This window comes from Pelmatolapia mariae, linkage group LG7, assembly GCF_036321145.2.
Source record: "Pelmatolapia mariae isolate MD_Pm_ZW linkage group LG7, Pm_UMD_F_2, whole genome shotgun sequence".
NCBI lineage: Eukaryota > Metazoa > Chordata > Actinopteri > Cichliformes > Cichlidae > Pelmatolapia > Pelmatolapia mariae.
Window position 1 is genome coordinate 7,278,768 of NC_086233.1, and position 17,713 is coordinate 7,296,480.

At 41.5% G+C, this 17,713-nt stretch overlaps 1 protein-coding gene across 1 annotated transcript; it reads right to left on the reverse strand.

Moving 5' to 3' along the window:
• Positions 1-274: 274 nt before the first annotated feature.
• Positions 275-16,292, reverse strand: ano10b (anoctamin 10b). The gene is made up of 16 exons (XM_063477697.1): positions 16,181-16,292; positions 16,010-16,072; positions 13,917-14,179; positions 11,876-12,049; positions 10,830-10,967; positions 10,252-10,368; positions 9,965-10,081; positions 5,800-6,138; positions 5,525-5,707; positions 5,320-5,375; positions 5,158-5,232; positions 4,634-4,798; positions 4,251-4,442; positions 4,038-4,175; positions 3,842-3,958; positions 275-3,751 (listed from the first exon to the last, which is right to left on the reverse strand). The coding sequence occupies exons 3-16, from the start codon at positions 14,170-14,172 to the stop codon at positions 3,728-3,730; spliced, it is 2,091 nt and encodes a 696-aa protein (XP_063333767.1). The 5' UTR covers positions 14,173-14,179; positions 16,010-16,072; positions 16,181-16,292; the 3' UTR covers positions 275-3,727.
• Positions 16,293-17,713: the final 1,421 nt, after the last annotated feature.

The window sequence follows — 17,713 nt, forward strand, 5'->3', positions numbered from 1 at the left end:
AACCAAACCCCATGCATGTTTTTGGACTATCAAGAGAACCCAGGTTACCCAGAAAGTACTCACACAGTCACAAGGAGACTCCACACAGAAGGACCTCCGACTAGATTCAAACCCAGGACTGCTGTGAGGGAGCAGTGCTAACCGGTATACCACCCAGGAAACCCAAGTATTATAATTACACATTATAAGCAGCTGAGTTACTAAAATAATAAAATACAAGATTTATTATGCAACTCATAATGTTGTCAGCATTATATTAGTGTCATTACTGCAAACATGTGGACATGTAGCTTTACATAGTTGTTTCACAGTGAAAATGCACCATGCAAAGAATACTGTGTGATTTTCTTGCAAGAGTATGATTGTGTCTATCAAATATTTCCATCATTTTGTTTAGTTCTAAACGATCCAGAAAAAGGAAAACAAACTGCACAAATGAGCCCAGATTGTTGTCCGTTAGTTTTCTGGTGATCAATATAATCAAATACAAGAACTTCACAACAAGTAATTCCTTCTGTCAGTTTATTGAGTCAGCCAGCAAACGCTGTGGTCAGAGCTGAAACTCCGATCCTTGTCTAAAAGTTTCTTTTCATTAACTTGTGACCACTTCACACAAACACACACAGGTCTACAATTAGTGTCAGGATTGTACATGTGCACCTGCAGCCTCTTGAGGAAGTCTCACCATCTATCAGCACCTTTGCTGAATCAGTCCTTCAGCAGGGACCAGGCTTGTGGAAAGCTGCATGCAAGTAAAATAAAAACGTGTGTGGTGCCCCCTGGTGGCTGAAAAGACTACTAACGCCTAAAAATAATACAATAACTTATCTAAGAACAAGACACCACTGTTCAGCATGCGCAGAGGGCATGGTGGGCTTCCCCCAGTGGCTTCACATTCTGCACATTTCTCATAATATCTCAGATTAATCTGCACTGAACAGTGCAATAACACTCGTATAGTGATAGAGGCTACAAGGTTTCAACAAGCAAGTAAAAAACCCACACATACAAAAATAACGCATTTCTAAAAGCAAAGCAAATAGCGATTCTTTGGTTGCTCCTAACTGCATTCAGTGCAAACATTGGCACACAGTTTACTGTATTTAGCTCATGCTAAATGTCAGGAAGTGCATTTGGTGTAAAACTGTGAGATCAGCTGTGAAGACAGCTGCTGTGGTGACCCTTTATGACAAGAAAACAGTTGAAAGTAGCTTTTATAGTTGTCGTGTTGACAGTATCTTCAAAGGAGTATCCAAAGTATTTACTATTATTTTGTCCTTTGCATAAAAGTACATTTAGCAAAATATTGGATGACAAGCTCATTCATAAATAACTGGGTAAAGTACACCACTGTTTTTTGCTTTTTCGCTTCCAGTACTCACTAAACTCACCTGTCATCACTCCTAAAAATACAAGGTGTAAGTTCAAGCTGGAGGTTTTAAAAGCTGCAATAATCAATTTTTGGTGTCAGCACAAAAAATGTTTCCCTGTAAAGTTAATTTAAACATCCAGCAAGCACACAGTGACATTAGCATCTATTTAGAATTGTGCCTTTAGAGGACTGTAAACATGGATGAGCATTTAAATCATGGATGTAGACATGCATGTATTCAAAGTATTGATTCAAGCAGCTTTAAAGGCTAACTTTTCATGGACAGTTGTTGGTTTTTGATATTTACTCCATTGAAGATACCGTGGTCAACTATGAATCCCGAACTGCACCTTACCACCAGGTGGCAGCAGTGAGAAGAAAAAGACCCCAGAGAGAAAACCATGAAAAATATTGTCAATTGTACTGCCCATCTTTAGAATTGCTAGTGGCCTTTCTCAAATATTGATTGTACGTGCTGTATACATTATCCTTTTAAAAAAAACCTGGTTTACTGTAGGACAGTCTATTTGTAAAATACAACAATTTAATAAGAATTTAAAACCTTTAAAAAACAATTAAAACTGTAAACAGACTATAATGTTATATGTCAATGGCATATGCTGGAGTTAAAGTGGGATTTGGCAGATGTGGGAACCCTAAGATCAAGTGCAGCATAGGGAAAAAGAACGACTTAATTAGAAATAAGTTGTATAATATTCTGCCTTGTGAGTCCCAGTAGATTTTTTTTGTCCTGTGCTGCTATTCTGATATTCCCTGCTCATTGTGGATCCATCTGAATTCAACAAGTTAGATGTTACATGAGCTATACAGCTGATTTCCAACCCCTACACACTGTAAAGCTAAGAGGTAAAGTTCGGCATCATCATCTTAAATATCAACTGATATCAACTACCCTTGATGTTAACTAGTAACAGTAACCTAGATGTAACCAGCCCAACATCACTGCACACTTTTATACTGCACATTACATAAACCCAACCAGTTTACCCTGCACTAACCCGCCTGCAACTTTTGAATTATAAAATTATTATACTTCAATTTGTTTTGCAACATGTCTCACAAAAACATAATGCAGCAAAACATCATGTAAAAAAACCCTAAAAACCTCTCAAATGAATGAAGACATTACATGTATGACTTCAGTTTCCACTCTATAAAATGTCACTTGCTGAGCAGTGGTTACATTTGAAAACAATCTCACCTTCCTCTCCTTTCCTCTCTTTCTTACATCTTTCTCAATCTCTCAGTGTCATACATTAAAAAACAACATTCCCCCCGTGTGAAATAGAGCAGCTGTAAATTTAGCTCACAGACTGATTTTGTGACAAAGTGTACAGAAACAGTTTGTGTGTTTGCTTTAAAATTACCACTTACAAATCATTACTTTTAATGTAATTTAAGTACTGTGACCACAACTTTGCGTCTAGACCATGAACGCACCATGAACGGTATGAGAAAGAGAAAGGGATGTGCGTAACCAGGTTTTGGGATCTGTCTCCAACCCATTACTAAAAGCAGCACTAGGCTGCAGCACATTAAAAATTAACTTATTTCAGTAGTAATCTGCCTATTAGATTTCATTACTCATTAACCGAAAGTGCTAGAATGCCACTCTGGATCGATCCAGCCCACTTAAATCCCTGTGTATATGTATCACGATGAAGAGATATCAAATAAAGTGAAATTAAGGCTTCGCTGCGCTCAATTGTAATACCACTTTGAACCACAAGATGGTACAGCGAGTTAGTGTGTCATCCAATTATTCAAGCTAGAGTTAGCTAAACATTCACACTAAATTTGTGTTACTATCTTACTTGCCCACTTATTTTGGTAACTAGAAAAGCACAGGCCATGCTTAAAAAAATAAAAACATTAGATTAATTAGGAGTCAAATTTTAAGATAGCAATGCTAAAGATGCTGGTCGGGCTGGACTACTACTCTAAAATGTTCTTAGAAAATGCTGCCACCTTGTGGCGAAAGTTTTAATTACATTTTATAGAGGGTTTCTGCAAAAAATACCTTTGGCCTTCACCTGCAGCGTAACAGTTACATTCCCTTTGCTGTCTAATAAACTATTTCGCTGCTGTTTCATTTGCACTTGCAGTGTACAGATATTATGAAGCTGCATTTCAAAGTGTGCACATTGCAGAAGCATTGGCTTAATCAGTGAGAAAAGAGCTGCAGAAACACTTTGGGATCACACAGGGGCGTAGCAGTAAACATCGTGGGCCCCGCTGGAGATCCACTACTTTTCTCCTGCTGGGTTCCACACAACGCTAAAGATGGTGGCCTCCAATGACATCAAGCACCATCTCATCAACCTTGAAACACAGTTAGGACACTTCAGGTTGCAGCTTCTGAGGGGGGGGAAACAAAGAAATTATGTCATACGGATGAAAGAGTGCACCAAAATGCTAGACAATGAAGTCAGTGGAGATGGCGTTAACCTGTTCTTTCAGGGCCTGCATGGATGTGTACTCCATTTGCTCTCTCTTCTTCCTGATCCAGTCGGGTTCATCGGGAATCAGGGCTGCCATAATAAACTTGATTAAGATCAGCATGTGCTGCAAACACACACGAAGATAAACATGTCAGGGGTATACACAGAAATGCATTTGATTAGCTGTCTAGTTCTCTTCTTACCTCCCCAAAAACAGCCAACAGCAGGACGTTCGTGCTGCTCAGGCCGCCCTCCCGACACAGCTCTTGTAACCGTGGCGACAGCAGCAGCAGCCAGCAGTTAGAAATAACGGAGACGAAACTCAGGACCTCGAAGGCAACCTGGGACACGAGACAACAACGTGAACTGTTTGCTCATAAATGGGCCGAGCGTGACAAAGGTTCTGACCTGCTGACCTGCCACACGCCCATGTTAGCCACAGGAGGGGAGAAGGGCTTGCGGAAGAGGTTGCAGATCTTATAGGCGTCTGACCGGATCTCCGTTAGGTTGTTGATGAGCAGCAGCACGGCCGTCAGAGGATACACGCAGGAGAAAAGACTCAAATACCCAAACTGCACCAGGAGCTCTATATATTCTGCAAACAGGCCCTGGGACACAACAGGAAGCTATCACTCTCAGTGTATTATAATCAAACTGTGTTTTATAATTTTATGTTATGTATTTATTGGCTTTATTCACTGATACTGGTCTGAAAAAATATTTTTAGTTGCTATTGGCCAGATTATATTTTAAATATTTCACCCTATCGGTGCATGCCTAATGTTTTCTATATCCTCACAGGAAAAACAGGCAGGGTTCTCTGGTTCCGGAATTTGTCCTCCTGAGGGTCATCTTCACTCTCTTTCCTGTGGGGGGCGCTGATGAATCTGTCCACCAGGAAAGGTATAACCACTTCTGTCACCTGGTTAACCAGCTGACTCACGATCAACAAAGACGCCAGGCGCTGAAGAAAGTAAAACAAGGAATATAATTCTGCCACCCTTTACTTCTTCCACTTTTCCACTGAATATCTAAAGGAGTTCCCCAGAGCTTCATATTAGGACCACTGCCCTTCTTTCTATATAGAATCATTTTTTTGCAGTTATAGCTTGCTTATCTCTTTCAGTTTATTTACACAGTCTGCTTTCATGTCATTTTTAAAACAGTCATCATCTAAACTTTAAAAGATAAAAGCGGCTCTAAGGGATAAAACTGAAACATATAAATATTTAGCTGTCTTTATTTATCGGAATTTATTATTTAACACTTCCACTGAAAACAATGCATCCAAGATGAAACTTAAATGCACAAGACGTAGGTTACCTTACGAAGCAGGGGCACATCCTGCTTGAAGAAGGCAATGTGGAAGAGCACGGCAAAATTGTTGAAGAAGGTGAACTGAAGGAAGAAAGGAGAACCTGTCAAAGAGGACGCCCTGTACTTTATAAGATAATGGTTCAAAAGGAGAGGAAAGCAGGAACTAACCACCAAAATCTTGGCTGTCAGATGGTTCTCGAAGGCAGACTCCTCTCTGTGGTTTTCTAGAGGGACGCAGTAAAAGCATTTCATTAAATGTGCAGGATTTCTATCCTAAAAATTGCCAACACACATACGATTCAAATGAGAAATATCTCCACTGCATTAACAAACTCATGGGTCTGAATTCTCCCTGCAGTTCAGTCTCACTCACCATATTCAGTCAGACTCTGCGCCACGTTCCTGTAAACATTTCCTAGCATGTTTGTGTAAACGATGTGAAGCACTGAGGGTATGTAGAGCAAAGCCTGAGACAGCAGGGAGTTCCAGTCTTTGTGTAGCTGTTTCACCTGGGCCTCCCCCCAGTAGAAACACGTCATACCGAGTACCACCAGCCCTGCAGGAGGAGGCGGGACAGGTATTTCATGTTTTACTGCTAAATCTTTGCAGGATCAGAGAAAATAGAGCAAAAAACATTTCTGCACCTACCTAGAAACAGCCCCACTACTGGGACCGACACCAGCACCATACGCAGGTCTCTCTTCCATTCAGGGAAAAGAGGCTCCACGCGACCTGTAACGGGGTTTACTCCGAGGTCACCATGGAAATTGGGCCGAGGCTCTGCAAAACGCTCTGCGAGGTTCATGGTCCCCCAGCGGTACGACAACGAGGAGCTCCGGCGTTTCCACAGCTCCATGAACACCGTGGACCAGATCATGCTGAACATCGCCTGAAGCATGTGGCCGCTGATCATCGGTCCTGAGTCATCATCATTAATTATGACCTTTGATCCCGAGACCGAATCCACCATTTCCTTCTGAACCTCACCTGTGATGGCAGGAAGAGTTTTGTGTCCTGTTAGTGACATCCATACAGCGGGGCATCTCATGTTTAATAACTGGATTTAATCACAGTCTGGAATCACTGGTCTTTGTGGGAGAAGTTAGGACTTTAATGAAAAGGTGGGAAAAAGCCAACAACAGTCCTGCTGCAGACTGTTTCCAATTCATATAAGTTCACTTCTTCTTACGGAAAACATTTACTTTGAGCATTAGTTGTATTTTACAATTAATTTAAGTCAATTCGAGTCACTCCAGTGACAGTGGGAAGGAAAAACTCCCTTTAACAGGAAGTAACCTCCGGCAGAATCAGGCTCAGGAGGATGAGGGTAGGAACAGAAGACAACTCTGTGTAGGTGTTTTCTTCTTTGAAGCACAGCATAGTATTTTATACTGTACATGGTAAAACAGCATATTTCTTACCTGAAAACTAGAGCAGGGCGATATGACCAAAAATATTTATCACGATATACATTTGAAAATTTGCGATAACGATATAATTGACACTAGACAAAATACTTTACAACTCAACTTTATTAGTGCAAAAAAACCAAACATCTGTTTTTTAAGTTCATTAAAGTTATATAAAAATTTAACAGTGCAAATGCAAATTCCTTGCTGACAGTTTAACCAAAAGGCATTTCCAGTGGAAATTGGCTGACATATCCTCAGCATAACTATGTATAATATCCACAAAACTTAAAAGAGGTTATACACACACAATACGGTAATATTATGTTGAAGCACAGTACGTATCACTCCCCGAGGCTCCTGCCTACGATAGCCGCAATGCTCCGACAATCCATCAAGCGGTGCGGGTTTGTAGCTTAGCAAAGTCGTACTGAAACGTTTGACATTTTTTCGAGCGCCGTGTACCACATAAAATCGTTTCGAGGTCAGTAAACACAACCAGAATTCATACATAAGGCGCACGGGATTATAAGGGGCACTGTCGATTTTCAGAAAAATCAAAGGATTGATTTTAAGTGTGCCGTATTTTCCAAAAAACACGGTAATAACGACGGCCCGCTAGCATGCGCTACCAAAAATAGTGCTTTGTTGTGTGTCTGACGGACGAAAGCTAAACCAGTTCCACACCACTGAAGTTGCAGCATTTTTACAAACCAATTCTGGTTCATCCGTTTCATTCAACGATCCGCTTTCGCCCTTCTCATTCTCCGTTGCCGCCATGCTTTTTCCGCCATGTGCGTATGAAAACAAAGGCACTGCGCATGCGCGTTTTACCCATATTCTATCGCGATATTTCATTTTCTTATCGTTGCCCAACAATATACCGGTATTACCGTGAATGGTATGATATGGCCCAGCCCTACTGAAAACTACAATTTATATAAACAACTAATAAAAATCACCATAAAACTTCCACAACTGGTTTCTGAAATAATTCTTAAAAAGGTAAACTCTCATCTTGACACGTTTCTATTAAATATTAATACAAACTTCCAACAGAAGAAAAAAATGTAGTAAAAAGGGACTGCCACTGTGCTTTGTGTTTAATTACTGGCCGTGGGAACTGCATACATAACTGTTTTGTCTGTGTTAGGTTCTCATGGTAGTCTAAGGAGCTTGAAAAGAAAGCAACTGGACTTCTTTCGTGAAGACGTTTCACAGCTCATCTAAGAGGCTTCTTCAGTTCTAAAACCAAATGGTAACACGACAGGGTGAAGCTCGGTTTCACAGCGACTTCACCCGAAACCGCTGCTGTTAATGACTCATGCCTTTTTCACACCTTTGCTCCAGTGACAAGTCACATGATTAATAGGTCAACAAACCTCTTAAGGGACAACGCCCACCTGGGCTTTGACTCTCCACCATTTGGTTTTAGAACTGAGGAAACCTCTTTTATAGTAGATAAAGTCCTTTATTTTGGACAGTTTCTCTCTATTACTTAAAAAGAACAAATATATGTCATATATTATAAGTGGCCCATTACATAAAGTTATAGTTAGAGGTTTATGAGCACGTATGTTCTGCTAATTTTGAGATTTTAATCTTTCCTTTGAACTGCTCTTTTTCAATACAGCTCAAATCTTTAATGACTTTAAAAAACAAGAATTGGATACACAAGTTTGAAAAATATTTTTTTCTCATACATACAGACTTATATATACACAATTAAAAGCTGCAATCACAGCTTTGTACGAAAAATGTACCTTTAGGCCCCCTCCTCGATTCAGAGATAGTCTTTCCCTTTTCACGTAAATGGCCTCCTTGACTCCGCGCTCAAGGAGAAACATGGCAGAAACATGGGTGTGCCATGGGCTCCCCAGTTTCACCCATCGTGGCCAATTTGTACATGGAAGAAGTGGAAAAGAGGGCTTTGCTATCCTACCCTGGAACACCACCAAGTCATTGGGTCAGATATGTGGATGACACCTGGGTGAAAGTCAAATCTCAGGAAGTACCACATTTCACGGATCACATTAACTCAGTGGACCGACACATCAAATTCACCAGGGAGGATATGAAAAGTGGCAGGTTAGCCTTCTTAGACTGTGAGATTTCCATCAGTAATGGGGGACATCTAAAAGCTGACGTGTACCGTAAACCTACACATACGGATCAGTATCTAAGGTTTGACTCTCATCATCCACTGGAGCACAAACTGGGTGTCATCAGGACGCTACAACACAGAGCGAACACCATCCCCACTGACACAGCGGCCAGGGAAGCAGAAGAACAGCACATCAAGAAGGCCCTGAGTAAATGTGGTTATCCCAGCTGGACTTTTGTCAAAGCTGGAAAGACACCTAAAGGAAGCTCCAGCCGATCCAGGAGAGAAGGACAACCGCTGCCCAAGCGAAAACCTGTAGTGATCCCATATGTGTCAGGAGTATCGGAGCAGTTGAGACACATTTTTTCTAAACACCGGGTCTCTGTGGCTTTTAAACCCCAAAACACGCTGCGCCAAAAATTGGTCCACCCCAAGGATCGGGTCCCCCGACACAAACAGAGTAACATAGTGTACGCTGTTAAGTGCCAGAAACCAAACAACCTCTGGCGAAGCGGATGGCACAACACAGAAGAGCTACCTCGTCAGGCCAGGACTCTGCAGTCTATTCACACCTACAGGCCAGTGGACACTCTTTCAAGGATGAGGATGTACACATCCTGGACAGGGAGTCAAGGAGGCCATTTACGTGAAAAGGGAAAGACCATCTCTGAATCGAGGAGGGGGCCTAAGGGTACATCTTTCGCCATCTTACAATGCTGTGATTGCAGCCATTCCCAAACTCTCTGTGAATGGTACTCATGGCCATTGATCAGTGGTCTTTGATCAGTGGGTTTTGGTCAGTGATTGTTGATCAATGGTCATGAGAATTTGCATAATTATGATTAAGGAACTGACCTCCCAGCCCATTGTTCCTTCAGTGGGCTGGTTTCAGTCATTATGCAAATGTACTGTTTATAAGATTGGCGAAACCTGCAGTCAGCTGAGACTGAAGAAGTCACTTGGATGAGTGACGAAACGTTTCTCCCACTGAAAATGCTACATCCAGATGAACAGAATCAACTTTTGGAGAAAGAATTGGGACGACCTCCAATTTCTCCAAAATCAACAGCTATATGGTCGAACTTGGACACAATTGGGTGTTCCAACAGGACAACCATCCCAAGCACACATTGGAATGGATAAAGCAAGCTAACATTATCTTCTATTAAAAAATAAAAACAAATAAATAAATAAAATTAAATAATAAAATTAATTTGAAAAATCGGTAGAATATAAGCATGTTGTTTTTGAGTGCCAAATATGTCATAAAGGCCATATGTGGATAAATCCACACACCTACCTGAGAAGTATGAGATGGTCAGGCCCAGTATTGCAGGTGTGAGCAAAGACCAGGTGTAGAAATCAAGGAAGCTGAAGTAAAATGCCACAGCGCTTCCAAAATAGTCATTGACTGAATCTAATAAGTTAGACAGAGATATCTGGTGTGAGCACATCCACACAGCCATCAATTATGAATCATAGTGCCTTCCAGGAGTGACAAATGCATGTAATGTAAGATTTTTACAGCTATTTGAATGAATAAAACTGCATGCAAGTGTAAAAGCAGTGTGTTGTATTTCCACCCACCAAGTGGCTGAGCCAGCTGATTCCCCGAGTACCAGGCTTCACTGAGGTCCTTCAGTTTTTTTCGGTTGTGGAGGGGAAACGTGTCCACAACAACACCGGCTGAGGAAAGCTTCTGCCCTGCAACAGCACTCAGTGTCATCACATCGAATCTCTTAAACCGAGGATGACTTGAAGACTTAATAATAATCATAATCCCTAAACTGTACATATATAGTACATATAAGCACATCTGAAGGAAGCAGTTCAGATCAGCGAGAAACTTTGCCATTCATATGCCAGTCCCACAAACCAAAGAAGAATAACTGCACATAAAGCCGCAGCTAAAAGTAGGTCCTAAGCAAAAGTGATGTTCATTACAAACTAAACTAATTATTAGACCAGCCACAAATTAAGTCACGAAAGCCTTGAAAATCCATAAACCTTTGTAGGGTTGCAGCTGTATTAACCCACAGCTGGAAGAGGATCCTAGCAAACGTGCCACATGATGATAAATGATTTTAAAAAATTACTGAACACACACGTGGATCTTGTTTCTTCACACTGAAAACATGACATCTGAAAAAGCACAAACCACTCACAGATGTTGTCTCTTTTTTGCAGCATGCGGCTCTCTGGCAGGCCGGGTATCCTCAGGTCCCTCTGCGCCCGCAGTCCATCCAGCTCATACTTCACTATGTACTGTCGCTCCGCCAGCGTCAGAAACACCTCCATGTTATCTGTCACACACATGAACAGAGATGCATTAAACAGACACACATAGAGATTAATCTTTTTTTCCTTTACCCCAGAAAGCATTTAAAGGTCAAATACTGAAGATTTTAATGAAATCCCACATTTATTTTGTACAATACGTGAGTGCACAGTTTAACAAAGTTTTAAAGGTATTATAAAAGATCAATCTAAGCAGATTCAGGAGATTTGTGCAAAAGGTCACGCTCAGATTGTAACATCAGATGCTGAGGGTTAAACCCTCGCTGTCCTGCTAAAACATCCAAAAAATGCATTAGCTGGCCTTTTCACAATAACCACATTGTTTTCTAATGGTTCAGTTGGTTCAAGTAGACTGGCGAATCTTTTCATTATTATTCTTTGCATCAGCATACTCAAAAATCAGTCGGAATCGCTTCAACGTTTACCCGTGATGCTTTTCCTGACTTTCTGTCATCTGTTACAGCTTTGTCAAACTGAGGAACTGAAACTGCTTGCTGAAGTGAAAGAGCTACATCAAGACGCAACAGCAGACAAATGAGGATTATTTTGAGCTGTGCCTCATGCAAAGCTACTGTAGTGGAATCCACAAAGAAAAATAAGGAGCTCAAAGCGAGCACAGTAGTAAGAAGCTCACTGAACTGTTCGAATGCTCTTTGAACCCACACAAGTAATGAAAGAACACAGGACTGGACTTTGTACTGTGAACACCTGCCAGAGTGTTTGTGCAAGTCATTTTATTATTTTTAGGATGCTACTATTAGAGAGGAAATTCATGCAAAATAAATAATTGTGGAAATTCCTAAATCGTTCTGGGATACAGTGCTCTAATAAGTCTCCCTAAGCTCTACAGGGTACTTCCTAATGTCTTGTTTAACCATGTAAAGTGTGCTCCCTCAAAGCTGCTCCACTGCACCTGAATCTTTAAAGTTGTCTCTGTCATTGTAGGAGAAGGCCTCCATGTCCCCGCTTCGGTAAGTCTTACAAAGACCCAACTCTTCAGCGGCTTGAAGTAACGTGCAGCGGGGGGCCGAGACCACGATGATATCACCGCTGGCGTCCTCACCCGGGTGGGCCAGTAATGCAGCACCTGTTCACGGTGAAGCAATGGTTAAACGGGGACAAAGAGCTGAAAAACCTTAAACATCCTTACACTCAGAAATGAGAGAATCAATTCAGTCTAAAACACGTGCAGTGCTGCGAAGAAGCATCTCCTCCCCATCCTGATAGCCTAATTTTTTCCATATTTGTCACATTTACATGTTTCAGATCATTAAGATAACCCGAGTCAATAAAAAATGCACTTTTTAAATTCTGATTTTATTTATTAATAGAAAAAATCAAAAAAATCTATTTAAAAAAAGTAAATCACAAATCATCTGTGATTAACCCCATTTCTTGGAAAGCCGAGTACACTTTCGCTAGCCACGCCCAGGCCTGCCAGACCTGTCGAATCAAGAAATAATTTAAATAGAACCTGTCTGACAAAGTGAAGGAGCTAAAAGATCTAAAAAAGCAACGCATCATGCCACGATCTAAATAAATAACTGAAAAATGATGGCACTGGAAAGGGTTACAGAGTCATTTCTAAGGCTTTGGGACTCCAGAGAACCACGGATATAAGAAACGTGGAACAGTGGTGAACCTTCCCAGGAGTGACCAGCCAATCAAAATCACTCCAAGAGCACATCAACGACTCACAGGAGGTCACAAAAGAACCCTCAACAATATTTTAAGAACTGCAAGCCTCACTTGAATCAGTTAAGGTCAGAGTTCATGTTTCAACAAGAAGAAAGAGACTTGGCAAAAATGGCATCCATGGTAGTGTTGACCACGAAGAAGACAAAGGCTCGTCTCACATTTGCCAAAAGAAACCTCTTGATGATTCCCAAATCTTTTAGGGGAATATTCTGTGGACTGATTAGACAAAAGCAGAACTTTGGGGGCTTTTTGAAGATTAGGACAAAAATTCCTTCAGCAATCTGAAAGATTTATAGCAAATGCTGTTGAAGTTCTTGCTGCCAAGGGTGGCACAACCAGTTACTTGGTTTAGATGGCAGTTCCTTTTTACACATGGACGCTTTTTTCCTTTAAACAAATGAATTTAGAAATTGCACTTTGCACTTACTCAGGCCATCCTTGTCTAATAATAAAACTGGTTTGATGATCTGAAACATGTAAGTGTGACAAATATGCAACAAAATAAGAAATCTGGAAGGGGGCAAACACAGCACTGCAAAAAATTTCGGGTCAGATTAAATAAATTATTACATCTATTTGTAAATAGTGGTCAGGATTATCTGGAGCATGCTCACTTCATGGAGTTAGAGTCAACCCCTGCTCGTCATGTGTTTCTCAAACCTACTTCTCTGTGTTTTTCTAGCTGCACAATAAAGCACGAATGTTCATCCTTTCATATAGATTTCCCCAACCTTTCCCAACTTTGTGCTCCCTGCTAGAATTTCAGTAAGGTGTTATGTGGAGATGAGCTTGTCTAGTTTGCATAGCATTGCTTCAACACATAACACTGCAAAAAGTCATGGACAGAGCAGTTTTCATCCATTCGTCCAAACATCTTTAGTTGCCAGAACAACGATAACAATGTGAAAGAACATAAATATTATTATCTTAAAGAGTAGTTTCTTTGTGTCTGTGTGTTTATCTGATATGACATGTGGGTTATGGCTGGCATATGCTTTCTGTGCAGCCATGTCAGACATTTTCATAGGAGTCATTTAACTGCATTTATCTGACATGTAGCTTGGAAATGCAAATTCAATCAAATGTTTAAAGAGTAGCAATGTTTCCTGGAAATTATTCTCCTATTACGTTCATTCTCGGCACAAGAGAAATCCTCATAAATGTTTGATCCGTATGCTTTTTCTTTGAAAGCGAGTTTCCAATCGATGCAGAAACTGAAGTGAGCTCTGTGCTGTTGCTGATATCTGAGCCCTCACCTCCATCTTTCTGAGGAGCTCCAATCACCTTGATGAGCCAGCGCTTCGTCTCGGGGCCGACTTTCCCGCCAAGCTTCACCACAACCAGCGGCTCCACCCGCTCAGAGAAACAGCAGGGGCAGCTCACTTTGGTCCAGCCGGGCCCAGCAGGCAGTTTGCTCAGCAACTTTCCTCCTTTTTCATCTTTAGCCTCCAGCTGTTTGGCTGAGTCACCGCAGCCCTCAGCTCCACCTTCATCAGCGCCTGCCTTACTCATGATGAGACTGGACACAAATGATAATAAAACGGTATGTTAACTGGTGCTCTTACCCTCAGTGCTAACATCACCACCTTATTCCCCTTATTTAGTCACACTAGCATCGTGGCTCCAGGGTCAGCAGTGACAACTGTGACAGACTGTTCACGGTCTCCAGAGGTAAAGAAGACTGATCATGGTGATCACCACAAAATTAACAGTACCCAGAGGATAAATGCCTAAAGACTTTATAACAAAAACAGCCAGCAGGGTAAAGTTTCAGCATGTGCAACCTGTAAAGATCACAAGGCTATAGACAGCTCACAGATACTGAACCTCAACTTTTCATTTAAGGTCAAAAAGTTATTTTTCAGATTTAATTGGTGACTAAATACACACACAACTAATGACATTTGTATCAACCTCAGCTATACTTGCGTTAGCTGTGTGTGAACACTGTCACTGTCACTGTGAGCAGACTAGCCTTGCTGACCACTCAAAGCACTTTAGAGACTACACAAGTCACATTTAACCACACATACATACAGAACTTTATTTACCTCATATTCATGGGCACTTTAGAATTATAATTAACGCCATACATATATCTGGACAGTGGGAGAAAGCCAGAATACACAGTGGAAATTCACACAGGGAGAACATGCAAACTCCACACATAAAGGTGCCAGCTACCGTTGAAACCAGGAATCTTCCTGCTCTGGCTAGTCTAACCACTGCACCGCCTCCCAGAGATGCTAGCATGGCTTGATACTCTTATTAGTCTGAAAAGAGTTGCAAAATAACCTCAGCCTCTAAAGTAAAGCCCCATAGTTTTGAGAAATCTCTATGGCGACAGTGGGAAGGAAAAACACCCTTTTAACAGGAAGAAGGGGATGAAGACAGGACCAAAAACACAATGTGGATGAGAACCAGAGACGAATAATAACTAATGATTAAATGCAGAGTGTGTGTATACCCATATAATATGTGGAAAAAAAGCTGAGTGAAAAAGAAACACTCGGTGCATCATGGGAAAACCCAGCAGCCCCAGCAGCCTAGGCTTATTGCAGCGTAACTAAGGGAGGATTCGGGGTCACCTGATCCAGCTCTATAGTGACAAATGCTTCAGGAAATCATTCCCACCATTCTCTAAAAAACTGAATCATAACTCTTGTTTCTGTGACAGGTGAACATACGTGTGAGACATGAGATTGCACACAAATATCATCCTGCAGCTGTAGCACATTACTTCCCTCCTGTGATCAATAAAGTATCTAACTAAAAATATACTTTAAAACTAGTATAAATAAAGTTAAATGCAGCGTTTCTTATAATGCAGGGCAAGATGGAGGCGTGTTATTTATCATATGAAAAGTGACTCCACTGAGACCTTTTACAATGCATTATTTACACGATGAGTACAGTAATATAACAGCTTATTTATTGCTAGCGTATGTTTATGCATCAGCTATTACACTATGGCAACTACCGGGCTAGCAATGGAGGTTTTAGATTTGCATGTGAGGCTCACCACGTCATTTTGCAGACATCTGCATGCTTTGGCTGTCATTTCAGTTACTTGGTGAACTCTTAAAATACGAACTTCCTACAAATGCTGCAGTTTCTTGGGTGGAAGCTGTGGTTATATCAGCTCTAACAACATTGAAAGAAAAAATAGCTTCCTCTGTTTTCACTGTATCTGCACTTGAAGACACACTGACCAAGAGATACGCTTAGTGAGGACGTAACTAAAAGCAGTAGAGCACTTCCTGCGACTGAGTTATGTTTGTGCAGGCGGGGAAAGTGACAGAGAAGCATTCAGCGGTAAAACAGAGGATGAGTCAGGAAAATACAGCACCTGGCAGGGCGGGGATGATGAGGTTCTGGTCTCCAGTCCTAAAGCAGTAGCCCCTCCAAACTCCTGTTTCAGCACAAACACAAACACACACACACAACAGTGGGCATGAAGGCAACAACTGATGAGCTGTTGTGAAAAAGAGCAGCACACTCTCAGCCTGCACACACTTACCCAGCCTCAGCTTCAGGTTCCTTCCAGCTTCCTGTCTATTAATTTTTAGGTGTGTGTGTCTGAATCTATTGCAGGAATGCGGAGAAACTTCCCAGAGGCCACAGGGTGTGGAGGGTTGTTTGGTTTCTATACAGGCTCCTCCCTCCTGTCTGCTCACTGTTACACTGCTGCAGCCGCACCCCAGGGTCCTACTGCACCTCTGCCGCTGTGTTAAAAACACACAAACCTACAGATGTTCAGACGGTTTGGGGGTTGAGGCTAACCTATAGCGCCGCTGGCTTTGAATATTCCAAAGAATAAAGTCTTGAAAAAGAAATGTGTGAGTAAATCAGTGAAAACACAGAAACAGGATTTTATGCAACAGAAACACGAGGCACACAGAAGTGTACACAGTGTACACAGCAGGCTGCTGACACAAAGATTTTGTTGTTGTCCTCCTACAACACCAGAACCATAACACTGAAGACATAGAGCATGCGTGGGTAAGGTTTTAATGCAAATTTGGAGCCAATCAGATTCTCTCAACCTAGACCAGTCAGTTCAACTCAGTATAGCGCCAAATCACAACAGCGGTCACCTTCAGGTGCTTTATATTGCAAGGTAAAGACCCTGCAATGATACAGAGAACCCCAACAATCACTTTAGCATTGGGGTAAGTGGGAAGGAAAAAGTCCTTTTTAACAGGAAGAAACCTCCCAGAACCAGGCTCAGGGAGGGCGAGCCACCTGCTGCCACTTGTGGGCAAGGGGAGGGAGACAGGTTAAAAGACTGTGGAAGAAAAACCAGAGATTAAGTGATCTAAGTTGGTAAACCAGCCTTTAGTCAAGACCCCAGATCAATGAGGTGAAAGTGAAAGTCTAACTAAGGCAGTGGTTCCCAAACTTTTTCTGCTGGGCCCCCCTTTGTTTTACAAGAAAAATGTTCGCGCCCCCCACCACCTAACACCCCCCACCCCCCACAAACACATCCTCCAACCACACACATACCCATATTTCGTTTTCAAACTCCATTTATTTCACACCTCAAACATTTAGTAAACAATTAATCAAATACAAGTAATCTGCAATAAATTACAGGTAGCAATGAAATAAACTACTAACTCTTGTACACTACGTCCACACCTACACGGGTATTTTTGAAAACGCAGCTGTTTCTGTGCGCTTGGACCTTTCGTCCACACGTAAATGGCGTTTTGAATCACCAAAAACGGAGATTTTTTAAAACTTCTTTTTTGCGTTTACGTGTAGACGAGGAATACAGAGTTCGTCACACAACGTCAAAGGTATGTGCCTTTTTTCATGTCACGCTGTGCGCCACGTTATTGTTTACATGGCAGGAACGGCATGATGTTATTTGTATCCCGCTGTAACTTTACTGTATAAAGAAGTAACATCTCCAAAATGTCAGGAGTAGTTAGTCATTACAACAAGTGTTTGTGAACTAAAAATCAAGAATGTGGGATACTGTTTGCCCGTGATTTGGAGAGCCCAGCGCATGCTCAGGACGCAGGGAAAACCAATTCTGCAGGGGAGA